At 53.4% G+C, this 15,750-nt stretch overlaps 3 protein-coding genes across 3 annotated transcripts; 1 reads left to right on the plus strand and 2 right to left on the minus strand.

Annotated features, from left to right (window-relative positions):
• Positions 1 to 1,251: 1,251 nt before the first annotated feature.
• Positions 1,252 to 7,691, minus strand: B0T23DRAFT_157303 (uncharacterized protein). The gene is made up of 3 exons (XM_062832651.1): positions 6,806 to 7,691; positions 3,018 to 6,733; positions 1,252 to 2,969 (listed from the first exon to the last, which is right to left on the minus strand). Exons 1-3 carry the CDS (start codon positions 7,388 to 7,390, stop codon positions 1,334 to 1,336), a joined length of 5,937 nt encoding a protein of 1,978 aa, XP_062691421.1. The 5' UTR covers positions 7,391 to 7,691; the 3' UTR covers positions 1,252 to 1,333.
• A 3,388-nt stretch (positions 7,692 to 11,079) lies between these two features.
• On the minus strand, positions 11,080 to 13,140 carry B0T23DRAFT_429362 (PAP2 superfamily-domain-containing protein; the record flags this gene model as incomplete). The annotated part of the gene is made up of 4 exons (XM_062840189.1): positions 11,080 to 11,177; positions 11,290 to 12,551; positions 12,618 to 12,834; positions 13,014 to 13,140. The coding sequence occupies 4 exons, from the start codon at positions 13,138 to 13,140 to the stop codon at positions 11,080 to 11,082; spliced, it is 1,704 nt and encodes a 567-aa protein (XP_062691422.1).
• A 566-nt stretch (positions 13,141 to 13,706) lies between these two features.
• B0T23DRAFT_420777 (UDP-Glycosyltransferase/glycogen phosphorylase) lies at positions 13,707 to 15,749 on the plus strand. The gene is made up of 2 exons (XM_062839742.1): positions 13,707 to 14,012; positions 14,088 to 15,749. The coding sequence occupies exons 1-2, from the start codon at positions 13,829 to 13,831 to the stop codon at positions 15,317 to 15,319; spliced, it is 1,416 nt and encodes a 471-aa protein (XP_062691423.1). The 5' UTR covers positions 13,707 to 13,828; the 3' UTR covers positions 15,320 to 15,749.
• Position 15,750: the final 1 nt, after the last annotated feature.

Genomic DNA, 15,750 nt, shown 5'->3' on the forward strand with positions numbered 1-15,750 from the left:
AGTATAGTGTGTGTAGTCCAGTCTAGTTCCCGACTCCCGCCGCCGCCGCCGCCGCCGTTTCGGAGAGAATTTCAAAGACAGAAGAACAGGGCAATAAGATCGAGCTATATAAGGGGTAAGGGAACCCAACCCCCTTTTTGAGAGTATCTTGCCATTCACTTAGTACCCTGCCTTGCCTTGCCTTGCCCTTCTACCCTCGGTTCACTCAAGTTGTCCAGGACCCCTTCGGCCTTGGAACTATAGTTCCCGTCCCGTCAGTCCGCCCGCCCTCTGTCCCCTTTAACCTTCAACTCACCACCAAAAAAAAAAAAAAAAAAAAAAAAAAAAAAAAACAGGGCCAAGAAACTCCGTAACCAAAAGCAGGATTTCGCTTTAATCTTTCCACCTTCAACTGTTTTAATAATCCAGACCATACAGAAAAACATAACTTCACTAGGTACTTACTATTCGTTGTGTAAATACGCTACTTACTCAACCTTCAACTTCAACTTCAGCTTATACAATATATCGAAGCGTTTGCCATCATCCAATGAGACGGACGGACGGACGGACGGACTTGGCTATATAGAGTACATAGCTTTGCTGTTAGGAATTAATGCGTCAGCGGTATATCGTATACTGTATATAACCAGGTGATGAAGAGGATGTCAGAAACGTCATGTGTGGATAAATGAGATCCGTCTTGTCTTGTCTTTTGGCTTATTAATCTTGATAGTTCACTCAGCTCACGTGCAACCACTCCTATCATCGCCGTGTAAACTCGCTAGTCTTCTCTCGAAATCCCAAAAGCAGAATACCGCCAACCGAAGCCAACCGGAACCACCGACTGCCATCTTCATGCATCTGAGCACTCTTTGTAATTGTTGGCCTTTTTTTATGTTCCATTTGATATACACCACCCCGCTCCATTGCCTCCGTGTATGCCTCGCTTCTTATCTTTGTTTATAACCCTATTTTCATTTCCATTCCAAGCCCCGTACCATACTACATGAACTCATCACCACCGTACATACATGATAATACATAATTTTTTTTAACCTAAACCTACTATACTTTGTTGTGGTACCTATACGTAAACCCCATCCCATTCCATTCACTTCCATAACCATGTAACCATAACCATCACCATCACCATAACCATGACCATGACCATGACCATACCATTGCATACCATTGCATACCGTTAACCACCAGTTCGATCGAGTACGAACAAAACAACAACCATAACAAACTCCACGTTTTGTAAAAACTTTCAATCAGACAGAATACCACACCACACCACTCAGACAATGCATGCAATGATTATCCTCACCACCACCATCAACTCATCCCTCTACTCCGTCCCCAACCGATGCAAATTCGACAAAATCTTGTCCAACACATCCTGCCGACTTAACGCCGTCCCACCATTACCACCGGCATGTCCCCCCCTTGATCCTCCTCCTCCTCCTCCTCCTCCTCCCCCCATCCCACACCCCAACTCCCCCTCCTCTCCATCCTCTATCGCACTCGTACTCCCCATAAACACATTATCTCCACTCCTACTGAGCCCTCTCGCCCGTCCGCTCCACGTACCATTCCCACTAGCACCCGATTCAAGACCGCCAAGCAAGCCGCCTAGCGTACCCAAGGCGCCCAGCCCGGCAATGCCGCCGCTGAGGGCAGCCACGTTGAAGGCGGAGCCTGGGTTAAAGCCTCCTACGCCGACACCGCCGAAAGCGATGCCGCCAAGCGGGGTGGGTGGTGGTGCGGAAAGGGGAAAGTAGTTCTGGTCAGGGGAGACGTCGGTGGAGGAGAGAGTTTGGGGCTGCAAGGGAGGGGTTTGGAAACCTTGGGCTTCATTGAAGTACGAATTTTCTTCCACGTCATGGGCTTCTTCTTCCCCTCCGCTCTCTTGCTCGTGGGCCCCTGTATCTGCTTCTGCGGGCGTGTGGTCCGAGGTATTTTGAGAGGGTCGTTGTGCTGCAGTGGCTGGCGCTGGTTGTTGTGAGGAAGCATTGAGCGTGGAAGGAAACTGCAGATGGACATTGTTCGTATTCGTCCAGGGGTTATTCGACGTCTGCTGTGCCTTTGGAGGTTGACCTTGCGGTGTCGACCCTGCTCCCGTGTCCACACTTAACTGGGTAGGAGAGATAGTTTGCTCTGACGCCTGCTGAGCCGATTTTCGTTGTCGCCGCTTCTGAGACTGGGATTGCGAGGAAGCTCCTTGACTTCCCTGCCGGCTGTTTGTCTGTGGAGGTTGGCTTAACGGCGATGGCTTGGCCTGATTCATCTTTTGCACGTACGGCGGCAACGGAATCGGACTATGACTTTGCTTTGTAAACTGCGGCTTCGCCGGCTGTTGCGGCTGAGGCTGCTGGTTCTGAGCCTGTTGCTGCGATTGAGGCATATGATGATGATGCCCCTGTTGTGTCGGCGAAGGGGAGAACATCTGCGGTTGAGGGCTCCCCACCATTTGTGGACTCCCCATCCAGATGTTATGACTGCCCTGGTTTTGATACTGCTGTTGCCAAGGTCCTTGGTACTGCTGCCTTATATCTTGATGAGATCCAGACTGTTGCTCAAAGGCAGAACCGAACAGCACTGGTGCTGGAACTGAGTGACTTGAAAACGGCGACGAAGATGAAGATTCACCAAATCCAGCGTCGTGCTGGTTGTAAGTGTACTGGGGTTGGACTCTTGGGTGCTGCGTAGGCTGGCCAGTGAAAGAGTTCTGCTGAAACTGACTATCGTTCGGCTGAGCAGATGCAGAGGAAGTGTTGCGTGAGTGAGCTTGACTGGTCGCTGGTCTCGAGCTAGGCTCCGAAACGTCCTTTCTCGTCAAGGCTTCACGAGCATTCTTCATGAAGTTTGTAAAGTTTTCCGCATAGTCATTCGTGAAGTCGGCGTGAACGAGCTTTTTCTTCCCAGTGGTCTCATCCAGTTCAGTCACAGCCGGCTTATAAGGCGAGTGGTGCTTCAGCGGATCCCTAGTCTTCATTAGCCTTTGCTTTCAAAGTGTTCACAAGCAAACTTACTTGTTATTATAAACCTGGAAAAATTCGTACTTTTGAGACACCCTCTGATCATCATCCGCACACTTAAGCAGCGACGAAGTCATTGGAGCCGGCATGATGCCCTCGTCACTCAATGGAGCCCAGACTCCCCGTCTGCACTGACTTTCACGGCCTGAAATCAGGTTTTTCGGAGGCCATACAATTCCTGGGAGGTCATGGATCCGGTCAATGCCAGCAAACGAGAACCTTCGGGATGCAAAGGCCTCAGGCAGGTCTTTCTTAGCGCCTGGCCTCTTCTCGGGGAGTTTGAGTTTCCTAAACTGGGATGCCTTGTACACCTTGAAGGGTCTTGGCTTCGGCAGAGGTTGCGGCGGAGATGGTGGCTGAGTTTGATCTACCGGCGGCAGCGGTTGGTGAGGTTCTTTGTCCTGGGGCTGTGGTTGTTGCTGTTGCTGCGGAGAGCTCTGAGTTGACTGTTGAGCTTGCAAAGGCACCTGGGGTACAGGAACAGGCGTCTGCTGAACATGGTGAACCTGTTGCTGCTGCTGCTGCTGCTGCTCAGGCAGTGCAGTTTGAACCTGCTGTGGCAAAGGAACAGGACTCTGCTGTTGCGGTTGTTGAGGCTGAACCTGTTGTGGTAAAGGAGCACAAGTCTGCTGCTGAAACTGGAAAGCCTGGGGCGGCAGCGGGACAGGGGTTTGTGGGTAATTCTGCTGAGGTTGTTGCTGATAATGCTGCTGCGGCGGTTGGAAATGTTGGAATTGCTGCTGTTGCTGCTGCGGTTGGAATTGGTGTTGCGGCATCTGCTGGGGCATTTGGTGTTGAGCGAAATGCTGTGGTGACATTTGCTGTTGAGGATACGGTTGAGTTGACTGCGACATCCTACGCTGACCATCGTAGTGCATGGGCTGAGGGCTAAACACCTGGGAAGGGTGTACCGTTTGCGGGACATTCGGTCGCAATTGTGCCTGGTAGAACGGGTGGTTCTGCTGAGGCACGTACGACGGTGACGGAAGAGGCGGTGCTGGCATGAACATGTGCGACGTATATTGAACGTTGAACTGTGTGTGTGGCTGGACAGGCTTGCGTGGTTTGTACACATATGGCTTATCCTGCTTGGATGCTAGGGCCGACGACGATGCTGGTGACGCGATGAAGGTCTGCTGTTGTTGTGTCGGGTACGTTGCCGACAACGATTTCCTAGGTGCCGAGGCAACTTGAACAGGGTAGGTTGGAGGCGGCTTGGGTATAGTGTCCAGAAAGTTGCTCTTGGAGTTGTGCTGCTTCCTAGACGGGTTCTCCGTGTATTGCGCTCTGGCTTCCGTAGACGTCGGTCCCAGGTAATGCCAGACTTGATTTTCCTTGTCCAAATCAATCTTGACTTGCTCCTTGTTCTTGTCGGGCTCGCCAGTGTGGAATTCGGCCCAGACAAATCCAGTAGAGAACTCATCGCCCTTCCTCGGTATCTCCTCGACCGGGCGCTTGGCGTTGATCTCCTGCTTGGCTTTCTTCGAGGTCGGCATCGGAATGGCGTTGGGTGATGCCTTAGGCAGCCTGTACTCGGACGGGTCGGCCACGAGAAGCCATTTCCACTCAACCTGAATCCTATCACCGCTCGGAATAACATCCAGCAGGAGGGTCTCCTCCTCATGCAGGTTCTCCACCACCACACCGGCGAAAATGTTACCCTGATAGTACTGGATCTGACAGATGTCGTTCTTTTTGAGTGCCTCTGCAGTCTTGCGCACCACAGGATCGTCTTCGAGAATAGCGCCTTCTGTTTTGCGATCTCTCTTGACTCTGTGGAAGCGGCAGCTGAACTCAAACGCCTGCTCCTTGTATTCCGTCCCATCCTCTCCGATAACCGGCACATCACCTTCCTCCACAAACACACCAGCGGCAGCTGCGCATGTGGCATGGTACGCCCTGGGACACTTCTTTTGAGAGCATTGGAAGCAAGCACCCTTCTTGGACCGGCAGTACAAGCACTTGAGCTCCAAGCGGGCCTTGTCGATGCCCGCCACATTCGCAATGATCTCTTGGTCGTCGACGGTCTCGATGTATGTCTCGGGTAGATATAGAGCACACATCCGGTGGGCCTTGCGACCATCGTCCGTAGGCATAATCTCTGCGCCGGGAATATCGTTGGGACATAGACAACACGGCGGCTCGACAGGTGCCTTGAGGCGGAAGCGACTTCTTTTCGCTTTCCCTTCTGTACCCCTGTTGTTTGCCTCCCGTTTTCTCTTTTGCCCCGCTGCCCTGACTCTCTTTCCTCCTCTGTGATCCAAGCCTGATGGCGGACTAGGCAATCCGGTATCTTGGTCTGATTCGTCCGAGTCCTCATCCTCGTCTTCATCCTCATCCTCCGTTACCTCGTACTCCGTCGATTCGCCACGCAGCTTACGCTCAATCTCGTAGACATCCACCCAGACACTGTCCTGAGCTTGCGCACATTGACACTTCTTGGCAATCTTGCCCATGGGGAGCCAACTGTCTAACGCAAAGTTGACAGCCTCAGCGCAGTTGTAGCCCAGGTTGTAGCCAGAGTGGTAGCCATACGGGTAGGTCACGACAAACTCGCCGGGATAGGACACAACCTTGTTGACCGTGATGCCGTAATGCTGCTTGAGGTGGGAAGGGGAAATCAGGAAGGACTTGTGGCGGAGGAACTGATCGCAGGCTTTGGCATCGGTTGGCCAAATATTCTTCATGGCGGCTTCGAACCGACGGGCATCCGCTTGCGAGATACTATACCATTGCTTGGGAGCACCAAAGTGAAGGAAGTTGATGCTGTAAAGATCGACATCTTCTAAATGCCATGCAAAGGTCGCCTTCCACATACCCAAGTATAAGTACGCCGTGTTGACGCCAGGAACCTTTGTGCCCAGAACATCTAGTAGATTCGGGAGTTTGTTGAGGTTCCAATTTTCGGTCGATTCGGCGAACAAGGTTCCGGGGAGATCGGCACCGTATAGCGGAGGGGCATATGTCAAAGTCTTCCAGTATATCCTTTCCAGCTCTTCGCAGCGCTCGGGTGTGAAGTCGGACACGTCCATACGGTAATCCCAGTCCTTGAAAGCTGCCTCGTCGATCATGGCCGACCCTTCGCGACGAATGTACTTGCGCCGTGCCGATGTCGATTGCATCTTGGGCTTGCCTTGCCTGCTAAAGCCCATTCGGCCAACTCTGGGAAGGCTCTCTTCATCCTCGCAAGCTTCATCTTTGACATCCTCCTCCTCAATTGACTCTAGTGGTTTGTCTTCGTCTTCGGGCGGTGGTGACACGGGAGTGATGGGGGGATCGTCGGTTTCATCCGTAGCGGCCTTTGCCGATCCTCGCGTAACCCTGCCTTTTCTTTTTCCTCTGCCCGTGTTTGTACTTGTCGTCGTGGTCTTGTTCGATGCTGTACCGTTCGCAGCAGGCGGAGCAGCGCGGCTTCGAGGAGCGGGCTTGGTCTTTTCGGCATTGGCTCGTCGCTCTCCTCGTCGCGCAGGGGGCTGGTGTTCGCTCTGTTCGCAAAGCTGACGCCATTGGGGTAGGTTGTAGGATCGCTGATGGAGAATGTTGACCTGGCGATAGGTTCCATTCTGGCCCATGATCTCCTGCTTGATTGGCTCGCGGACGCGGACTTGCTTGACCAGCTCGTCCAGTGGCGGCAGCGCGCTCCTCCATTCCTCGGGAGGGATGATCTTGATGATGCCGGATTTCATGCCATATTTATCTACCTTTTCCATCTGCACTCCCCCAGAGAAATCAATTCAGTCAGCGAGACCTGGTGTCATAGCACAGGAAGAAGACAAACATACAAAGAGTTTGAAATCTTGAAACTGCTTCAGGGTTGGCTTGAAAACAGGAACGTTGTTCTCATATCTATCCGGCAAGATCTCGCCAATGTCCTCACTTGGAGACATGGGGGTGGTCGCAGACGCTGCCCCGGTGTCTGGCTGTTGCGAGTGCGAAGTTGACTCTTTTCCTTGGCCTTCTTGTTCCTCCTTGATCTGCGTTGCGCTTTCGACCGTGGCCGCGGTGGCGGGCTCATGTTCATGCGAGACGCTAGGCTCAGGCTGCTGTTGCTGCTGTCCGGTTTTCGGATCAGGCAGCGGGTCGGAGCCGAGGTCGAGATCGAACGTATGGTCTTGGTCGAGTTTGTCGGCAACATCGTCATCCAGGTCGCTGAGTTCGGACTCGGAAGCCTCGTCGAGATTCATGGCCTTGTCGCTCTCCGGTGGCGATCGCAGACCCATGGGCGTGGAGGCATCGGGGTCGGCGTCGGGATCGGCGTCGGTCATGATAGCGTCCGGACTGCTGTGGGCGACGACGAGGTCCTGGGCGACAGGGTCTTGGGCGACGGGGTGGTCTGGCGCCGCAGCGCCATTCGCTTGGGTGGACATGATACGGGGCACTACATGCGTCCAGGCTTTGCGATTTGCGCGATGATGACGAGGTCGAATGCTGGGACGGGGCGTGCGTGCCGTGTGCGGATAGTCGGTCGGTTGGGAAACGGGACGAAAGCAAGGCGTCGGGGGTTGCGCTCGCTGTGGTCCGCCAGCCGGGTCTGCCACTCCCAGGGCGAAGGAGGGCTCGTGTGTACACGGTAGAGACAGGCTCGGGTCAGTCCCGGTACCCGTCGTGATGAGTGCTGTTGCGTGCCTGATGCGTGATGCGGCGGCTTCTTGCTTCGATTTCTGCTGAAGAGCGGACAGCCAAGTCGGATGCGCCTGGCAGGCAGGCAGGATAATCGAACAATCGGGCGGTGGGTTTGGGTGCTACTAGGTAGGTACAAGGACTTGGTAACCGAAAGGCGGAAACGGCAAGTGTCGAGTTCAGTTGTTGCTGTTGATCAATAAGATGGATGGATTGGATTGTTCGCACTTGTGCCGGGATCGGGCCTCTCTGTGTCCGTCGGTCTGTGTTGTTTGTTGGATGGATGGAGTGTGTTTCAAATTGAAGCGAATGTTCAATGTCAATCGATGTCCAGTCCAGTCTTGTCTTGTTAGGTAACTGACTGCCAATGTTTGTCGTTTCCAGCCGAACGTGTGTATTGACGGCGATCAGAGGCTACACCTGCCGCTATCTGCTCGTAGGAGGAACCTTGAACCGACCTGGCGCAGTGACCAAGCAAGCAAGTGGAAGCGTTACGGTAACGAGCGGGGGCCCAGGTGCGGGCAGTGGTTGGTTGGGGTGGTAAAGTGAGGTACGTAGGTTGGGGACGGCAAGCAAAAGGCAGGCAGGCAGGCACTTGTTGAGACCTATCATGGGAGGGAAATGGATGATTGAATGGGTCGATCTGCTTGCAATCTGGGCTGATCAATTGACGACCGGGTTCAAGTTACCTGACAGTTAGACCTGCCTTCCAAAAGCAGGCTTTGGAGGTTGTCTCCCGGTCCCATCTACTAACAACGGCTAACAGCTGGACAACTTCAATGATACCTAACACCACGCCCGACGATGGGATAAAGCGATAGTGAAAGTGATATGTACAGCTGAGTGATCGGATAGAAGTCGTAATGGGCGCTTCCCTCGCTTGTTCCATTTGTAACCTGTATTCTGTTCTAGGGTTGTAGGGAAGGAAACCTGAAGGGTTATGTAAGACATTGTGGATGTGCATTCAGGTGGAGGTTGTTTGTTGCCCGATGACTCTTTTTCCTCGTCTGGCCCCTGCCGCTCCGGTTTGGATTGTACCGGTAGTGTAGTGTAGTGTATCTGCCTGCCTGCGTGCCTGCCCTGCCAGATGCCAGATGCGATCCAACTTGCATCCATCTCCAGCTGGGCTTACGCGGCTGGGGTGGAAAACTGCCAAAGGCAACCAATGAGGAGAGCAACTCGGATTGAGGCAGGTGGCAAACTGGAGAAAAATCCGTCCAGTACCGGTACCGTACCGGTAGAGGTCACATCTAGTGTATCTGCCCACGCTTTTAACCAAATCCAGCCAAGATGGATGCCAACTCCACGTGACTTTTCACATTCCACACTTCGGATATCGTCGCCGTTAGGTCACACTCCGGAGTCCGGCGGCCGGATAAAAACCAGCCTGAGCCACCTAGCCCAGGGCATCGATACATGCTGATCCACTCCCTAGAACGTCACTCACTGTGTTTAATGTCACTTTTTTTTGTATGGCTTTTTTTTTTTTTTTCTCTTGTCAGTTCAGTTCCTTCTGTTTGTGGCTTTTGGTTTCTATCGGCCCGTTGTGTGTGGACTCTTGGCAATGAGTGAGGCTTTTTGGGAGCTTGTCACGTTGTCTTGTCGCATGCGGAAGGTAGAAGTAGTTTAGGTAAAAATGCAAAAAGCGTGTGGAAGTGGAAGTGGAAAAGTGCATCATCGGAAGAACTTGAACTCCTGCTGGAAACACACTCTGGTGTGGTCTGGTTGGGCTTTGGGGGGGGGGGGGGGGGGGGAGGGGGGCTTTACCACACACACACACTCACATACATGTGAATATGGAAGCTACAGTAGGCCTGGTCTGTGTTTACGTTTCTTGTGTGTCTGTGCATATTTTGTTTAACCTGTAGGGAAAAAAGTGAGGCTATTCACAGGTTTTCACTTCGAAGGAAGGTAAGGTTTGCTGCGATCGCGAGTTCTCAGCGCGGAGTAACATCTTCGGGACGACTTCATGTACATAAGGTCAAAGGTTGATTCAACGTCGCGACGACGTCGCTGTTCCCTGTGAAGATGTATGGTGTCGGTCTTTTTCAGTGCGTTCATCCATCGTTTATTATCCTCCCCTTCGTCTCACAGCATTAACGAACACGCAAGTACACTACAGTACCTAATCACCCCTTGTCCGACGCCCAGTCCAAGATTGACCCAGCCCAGCCCTACACTACATATCATTCGTTCCTCTGTCCCCCCCCCCCCCCCCGCGCGCGCGTGTCATGTCAAAAAGGCGCGAAATCTCCACACACCTGCCATGCCAATTCAGCCTTAACTTATTCCTTATGTATGTACATCCGCGATCCGCGATCCCGCGATCCACGATCTGGGGTTCCCCTCGCGTTCTCGGCATCATGCCCGCCCGCCCGCCGCACGCAAGGCCCGAGGCCGGACGTATGGGATGAGAGCATCTCTGGGTTCGGTGAGTGAATCTAGTACATAAGCTTAAGCAAGCAAGCATGAAAAGTTGACGTGCTTATGTATTTGTGCCGACCAGTGACAGCTCAGTAACTCAAGTCAGGGTCCGTCAGCCCCCCCAGGCAGGCCCCCAGCGATCCCCGCTTTGGTCTGACTCGGACGTCTCTCGAACTTTTTGTTGGGCTCGCGAACAACACGGCTGGCGCATCTGACGGCGACCCAACAGTTTGAGAGGTCCGAGGTGGTTGGCTGGACTGGACAGTTGACGTCCCGGACCCAGGTTAAGTGAGTTCAACCCACGATGGTATGGTGTTCTGGTTGATTGATTACCTACAGTGACCTCACTGGAAACCACAAGGTGTCGGTGTTGTCCAGGTATCAACGGGACATCATCTTACATCCCTACGCGCTCATAGGTGACCGAGATGCTCACCATTAGGCAACCACAACCCCACCAGCAGCCGTGGTCTTCGGAAACCAGGAACTCGAAACGAACGTGCCTTTGACGTGTAACCCGCAGACCACAGGTTTGACATATGCTGGGTGCCTGGTCAGCATTGTCGGCGACATGTAGGAACGGACAGCTCACCTTGACCAAACGGTACAAGCGAGGGACCTCTTACAAGCTCAAACGTGGGCGCGGTGATGCTTACTATCGACCCCGCAAATCGACAGGCGGCGGCGATCTACAGTCGGCCCTCTGCCATGGATGGATGATCTAGTCCCCAGGCCGACAGCGTTCTCATTAGCATCCACTTACTGTGCCTCCAAGACACTCGTCTTTTAATCCTCCTCCTCAATCTTCAGTCTCTTCAATAGCCCAAAAGGGGTGGAGGAGATAGCTGCATAGATGAATCCATAACATCATAACATGATACCAAAACCCCCGCCATATGACCTAGTGTATGTATAAACTAGCAAAAGAAACAAAAGTGTGCCAAGAAGTTCAGCTGAAGAAAAACGCCCCCACCTCTTTTCACCACCTTGTCAAAACCTGATACCACTGTGCTCATGAAGAAGGAACGGGAAAGGGGAGATGGCCAGCTCCCAGTAACCCTGTGAGCTCGAATAATATAGGGATCATGTCGACTGCTAGCCATCCGATACCTGTTGTGGCTGTCAGTGAGAGAGCTCCCAGAAAAAGCGGGGTCCATCTTGATCCTCGACCCTCTCCTTACGTGTAACATGAGGGAACGAGCGGAAGAAAGGGGTAGCTTACCAGCATAAACAACCAACTTGGTCACCACCTCCACATCGTACCTCACTCTCGGCCTCGTCAGTTTGGAGAAAATTTCCCTCTCTCCCAACTCGTCCCTCTGGCCCAGATACATCTCTGGCTCCTCCACGGCCGATGAATTTGGGCTCAAATTCCCTGTGCTCTCAACAACCACCTGCCCCTGACCCATCTGCCTCTCGTACTTCTCAACGCCCGACGAGTGCGCAGCCTGATCAACCATGGACTCCTCTCCATCAGCGCCCTCAGCAGTACTCTGAGCCTGCTTCAACCCGGAGCCCTTCTCGCTACTCAAGCTCTCCCTCCTCTTCCTCTCCCGATACGCCAGCGTCTCATACGCATCCGCCGCACTTTGCGGTCCAATACTGACCGCTCGACCACGCCCAGGTCCACGGATACTGCGCATCATCCGAGGGATGTCGCTGACTTTGGGAAGAACCTCGTCGTCGCGCAGGTTGAGCGGGACGTCCTTGTACTCGCTGGCGGGCATGAAGAAGCGGCGGGGCAGTGAGAGGCCGTGGGTCTCGATGACGCGGAAGAGGTGAGGCAGGACTTTGAGCAGCGTAGGCTTCATTACTTCGCGCCAGGCAAAGATGATGAGGACGCCGAGGATGAGACGAATGACAATCACCGGCCAGCCTAGGGCCGAGAGGTCGAAGAGAGCGTTGGGCCCGTTGTAAATGTGGTTCCACCTTGACCGCGCAAAGTGCCAGGTTCCGATCTCGAGACCGACAATGACGCCGGCAAAGGAGACGGAGTCGTCGAAGCAGGGGCAGTCGTCCGCCGGCTCGGGGTGGATGCGCACGAGGATAAGGATGGTTATGGCGAATAGTATGGGAGCGAGATAGTCGCTGGCGTACAGCCAGTCTTGGAAGGGCGGGCCGTAGTAGAACTCGATGTAGGAGATGGCGGCGCCCATGATGGAACCGATGATGACGTCGAGAAAGCCGTGCATGCCGCAGTACAGGCGGCCGAAGACGATGGAGAAGGCGTAGAAGTAGGCGAGCAGCTCGAGCGCGAACGTCGTGCTGGGTGAGAAAGTGTTCTTGTCACTGTGGAGGACGAGGATCGAGTAGACGGTTACGGAGACGGCGTTGGCGGAGTGTGTAGACGGGAAACCGTATTCGAGAGCGGCGGAACCGGACATGGTGATTCGGTGGAGAGGAGGGGAGAGCGGTCGCGGGAGGGAGAGCATATCTTTGATGAAGCCGGTCCAGAAGACGCCGGCAGCGAGGATGTGGACAAGGCTACGTATGGCGCATTGTCAGCTTGGGTCTTGTGGGATTTCCACTGGTTCAAGGCGAAGGACATACCCTTTGCCGAAGCTAGAGAAACTGCACCAGAAGAGGACTGGTAGACCGATCATGAAGAAGGTGTGTGTTCCAAGGTTGGCCGTGATGGCAAAGTATCTATCCAACGCTGGTGTCCGTAACTTTTCCTGGAGCATGGCTAAGTATGGGGTCTCCCAGCGGATGAGAGGGAGTAGTCGTTGTCGTAGGTTGTATCGCCATTTTGGAAGCGCTCTCTGGTCTAGTCACCATGGTCAGCTTGAGGCTCGACGACATTGGGAACGCGATCAAGATGTAGCTCAAGACACGCAAGACATGGCGGGGTTGGAGGGGCATAACGTTGCTCAAGAGGGTACGGATGCGATCAGCTAGTTAACCCAATGGTTCCAACAGGAACACTAAGCCAGCTCCTGTACATACAATGATCTAGGCTCTTCAATCCCGCGTCGACGACACCATTCTCGACGGGTTTCCCATTGACAGTCAGCAGCGGGGCACCATTGGAGAGCTCTGCGCCGGAGCTAGCGCCATGGTTGTGTGAACCCATGGGTGAGGGTTGGAACTGGTGATATTAGGGCGTTGGTGTTGACCTCGTAGTCACCAATGCCGGAAGCTGTCTGGTGTTTTTTTGTTGTTCGAGTTGTCGAACCAGCGAAGTGGATGTTTGGTGTCAGCAACGGGACCTCAACAAGGTCAAAACATGTGAGTGAGTTTCCCAGGGTGAAGTCGTCGGCTGGCTTTTGGACCAACTTTAGGACATTGGCCAAAGTCTAGACGGATCAAGCCAAAATGTCTCGATCTTGAAGACTTTGAACAACCTTGGAGAACCCTCTCAACGCTCTCCTGGTAAAAGACCCAAACAAGGAAAAGTCACAAGCCAAAACTGAAGTCAACAAATGGCGTTACTCTTCACAAGGCGTGTCGCGGTTTTGGACCCTTGGCGTCGTCAGAAATGGGATTGGTTGCTGATCTTTGCGCTACAACATTGTTAAACTATTACCTAATTGCGGGTAGCACCAAGCCGACCGATCCCCTGAAGGTCCCTCCATTATGTGATCCAACGGTCTTAACACTCATTCGCGGGAGAAGCTAGCGGTTATGTTAGTGCACCCTGGCATTATCATTGCCTGCCGGGACAAGCTCCTCCCTATGACATCGCATCTCCAAAGGGGAGGGACACGTTCATTCAACAAACACCCCGTCAAGAAGACACTTTACGACATTCACATGTCAAGATGGCGGCGGGTGTCGACGAGAAAGATAGAAAGACAATAGTCTTTCTCCATCCCGACCTGGGAATTGGCGGCGCAGAGAGATTGGTTGTCGATGCCGCCGTAGGCCTTCAGAACCGTGGCCATAAGGTGGTCATCTTTACCAGCCATTGCGATCCCAGACACTGCTTTGATGAAGCTCGCGATGGTATTTACTCCTCCTCTCTTGGTCACCAATTCCATTGCTCAGCCCAAACAGCCAGCTAACAAAGTGACAAAACAGGAACCCTCGACGTTCGCGTCCGCGGCAACTCCATCATCCCCCCCTCCCTCCTCGGCCGCTTCTCCATCCTCTGCGCCATCCTCCGCCAACTGCACCTAATCCTACAAATCACCCTCCTAACCTCCGAACTACGCACCCTCTCCCCCTCCGCCTTCTTCGTCGACCAACTCAGCGCCGGCCTACCCCTGCTCAAACTTCTCGTCCCGACCACTCCCATCTTCTTCTACTGCCACTTCCCCGACCTGCTCCTCGTCCAAGGGCGCCAAAAATGGTACAAGCGCCTCTACCGCCTGCCCTTCGACACATGGGAAGAATGGTCCATGGGCTTCGCCGATTCCATCGCCGTCAACTCGTCGTTTACCAAAGGGATCGTCTCGCAAACATGGCCCAGTCTCGCCAGCAAACGCAGCCTGGAAGTCGTCCACCCATGCATCGACGTGCGCTCTACCTCCGACTTCAGCCAAAACCCCAGTGACGACGACAAGGATGTACTCCCCTGGACCAAAAAGGGCATTTTTTTGTCTATCAACCGCTTCGAGCGCAAAAAGGACATAGCTCTGGCCATCAAGGCCTTTGCCTCCCTTTCTCCAGAGCAAAGAGGGAAAGCAAAGTTGATTATCGCGGGGGGGTATGATAACCGCGTGCATGAGAACGTGTCTTACCATATGGACCTGGTGGACTTGGCTGAGGGAGCTCCTTACCATCTCAAGACGGCAACGGCCAAAACGGTCGTGTCGGCGCTGAATACCTCGCCTGATGTGGAAGTCCTTTTCCTGTTGTCGGTTCCCAACACCTTCAAGGAAATCTTGCTGCGGTCAGCGAAGTTGTTGGTCTACACACCAAGTAACGAACACTTTGGTATCGTCCCGCTCGAGGCCATGTTAAGGGGGGTGCCGGTGTTGGCGGCGAATAATGGTGGACCGACGGAGACGGTGGTGGAAGGGGAGACGGGGTGGTTGAGAGACCCGAATGAAGTAGGGGAGTGGGCCAAGGTTATGGATAAGGTGTTGAATGGAATGGGGGAGGAAGAGTTGAAGAGGATGGGGAAGAAAGGGATGGAGAGGGTCAAGGGTAGGTTTGCGGACACGCAGATGGCGGAGAGGTTGGAGGAGATTATTGAAAGGATGCCCAAGGGGGAGGCGGCGCATAGTGGAATGGTTGTTTTGGTAGTGGGAGCTGCGGTGGCGGCTGTTGCTGGGGTTGTCAGTGCTGTGTATTGGAAACTTTGGTGAGCGGGTTGTTTGGTGTGTTTGAAATGATGATAGTTTTGTATAGATGGATAGAGATCACTTGGGTTGGAGTTCTTGTCTGAATGATAACATTGATATCACTACATTGAAGTAAACACCAACAACACTGGCAAACATGAGACCATCCATCCTCACTTCCATAGGTCGTGTATTATCCCGTTTTCCCATCCTAGGCGTAGCATCTCGATTGCATCCCGCCAATTACCAAGGCAAATCTGTTATGATCGCCGTCCTCGGGCTATCTTCGTGTTTCACACAACAACCTTTGTAGATACTCATGTATTCCCTCTATTCCATCAAGAATCGAGAATCGCTCTACAGGATCTGTCCTCAGCTTGGTAAATGCCTTCCCCCTGGAATCATATAAAACATCCCCTCATCGCGCCCAATACACTTCCCTCCCTCGCTCCCTC

The sequence above is a fragment of the Neurospora hispaniola genome (genome assembly GCF_033458365.1).
Source record: "Neurospora hispaniola strain FGSC 10403 chromosome Unknown B0T23scaffold_5, whole genome shotgun sequence".
Classification (NCBI taxonomy): domain Eukaryota; kingdom Fungi; phylum Ascomycota; class Sordariomycetes; order Sordariales; family Sordariaceae; genus Neurospora; species Neurospora hispaniola.

Excerpts from the sequence above, each read along its gene's own strand:
- B0T23DRAFT_157303 (XM_062832651.1), bottom strand. The coding sequence starts at position 7,390 with ATGTCCACCCAAGCGAATGGCGCTGCGGCGCCAGACCACCCCGTCGCC. Across the intron at positions 6,734-6,805 it reads TTCAAGATTTCAAACTCTTT|ATGGAAAAGGTAGATAAATA; the intron begins GTATGTTTGTCT and ends GGGGGAGTGCAG. Across the intron at positions 2,970-3,017 it reads TTCCAGGTTTATAATAACAA|GGATCCGCTGAAGCACCACT; the intron begins GTAAGTTTGCTT and ends AATGAAGACTAG.
- B0T23DRAFT_420777 (XM_062839742.1), top strand. The coding sequence starts at position 13,829 with ATGGCGGCGGGTGTCGACGAGAAAGATAGAAAGACAATAGTCTTTCTC. Across the intron at positions 14,013-14,087 it reads CTTTGATGAAGCTCGCGATG|GAACCCTCGACGTTCGCGTC; the intron begins GTATTTACTCCT and ends GTGACAAAACAG.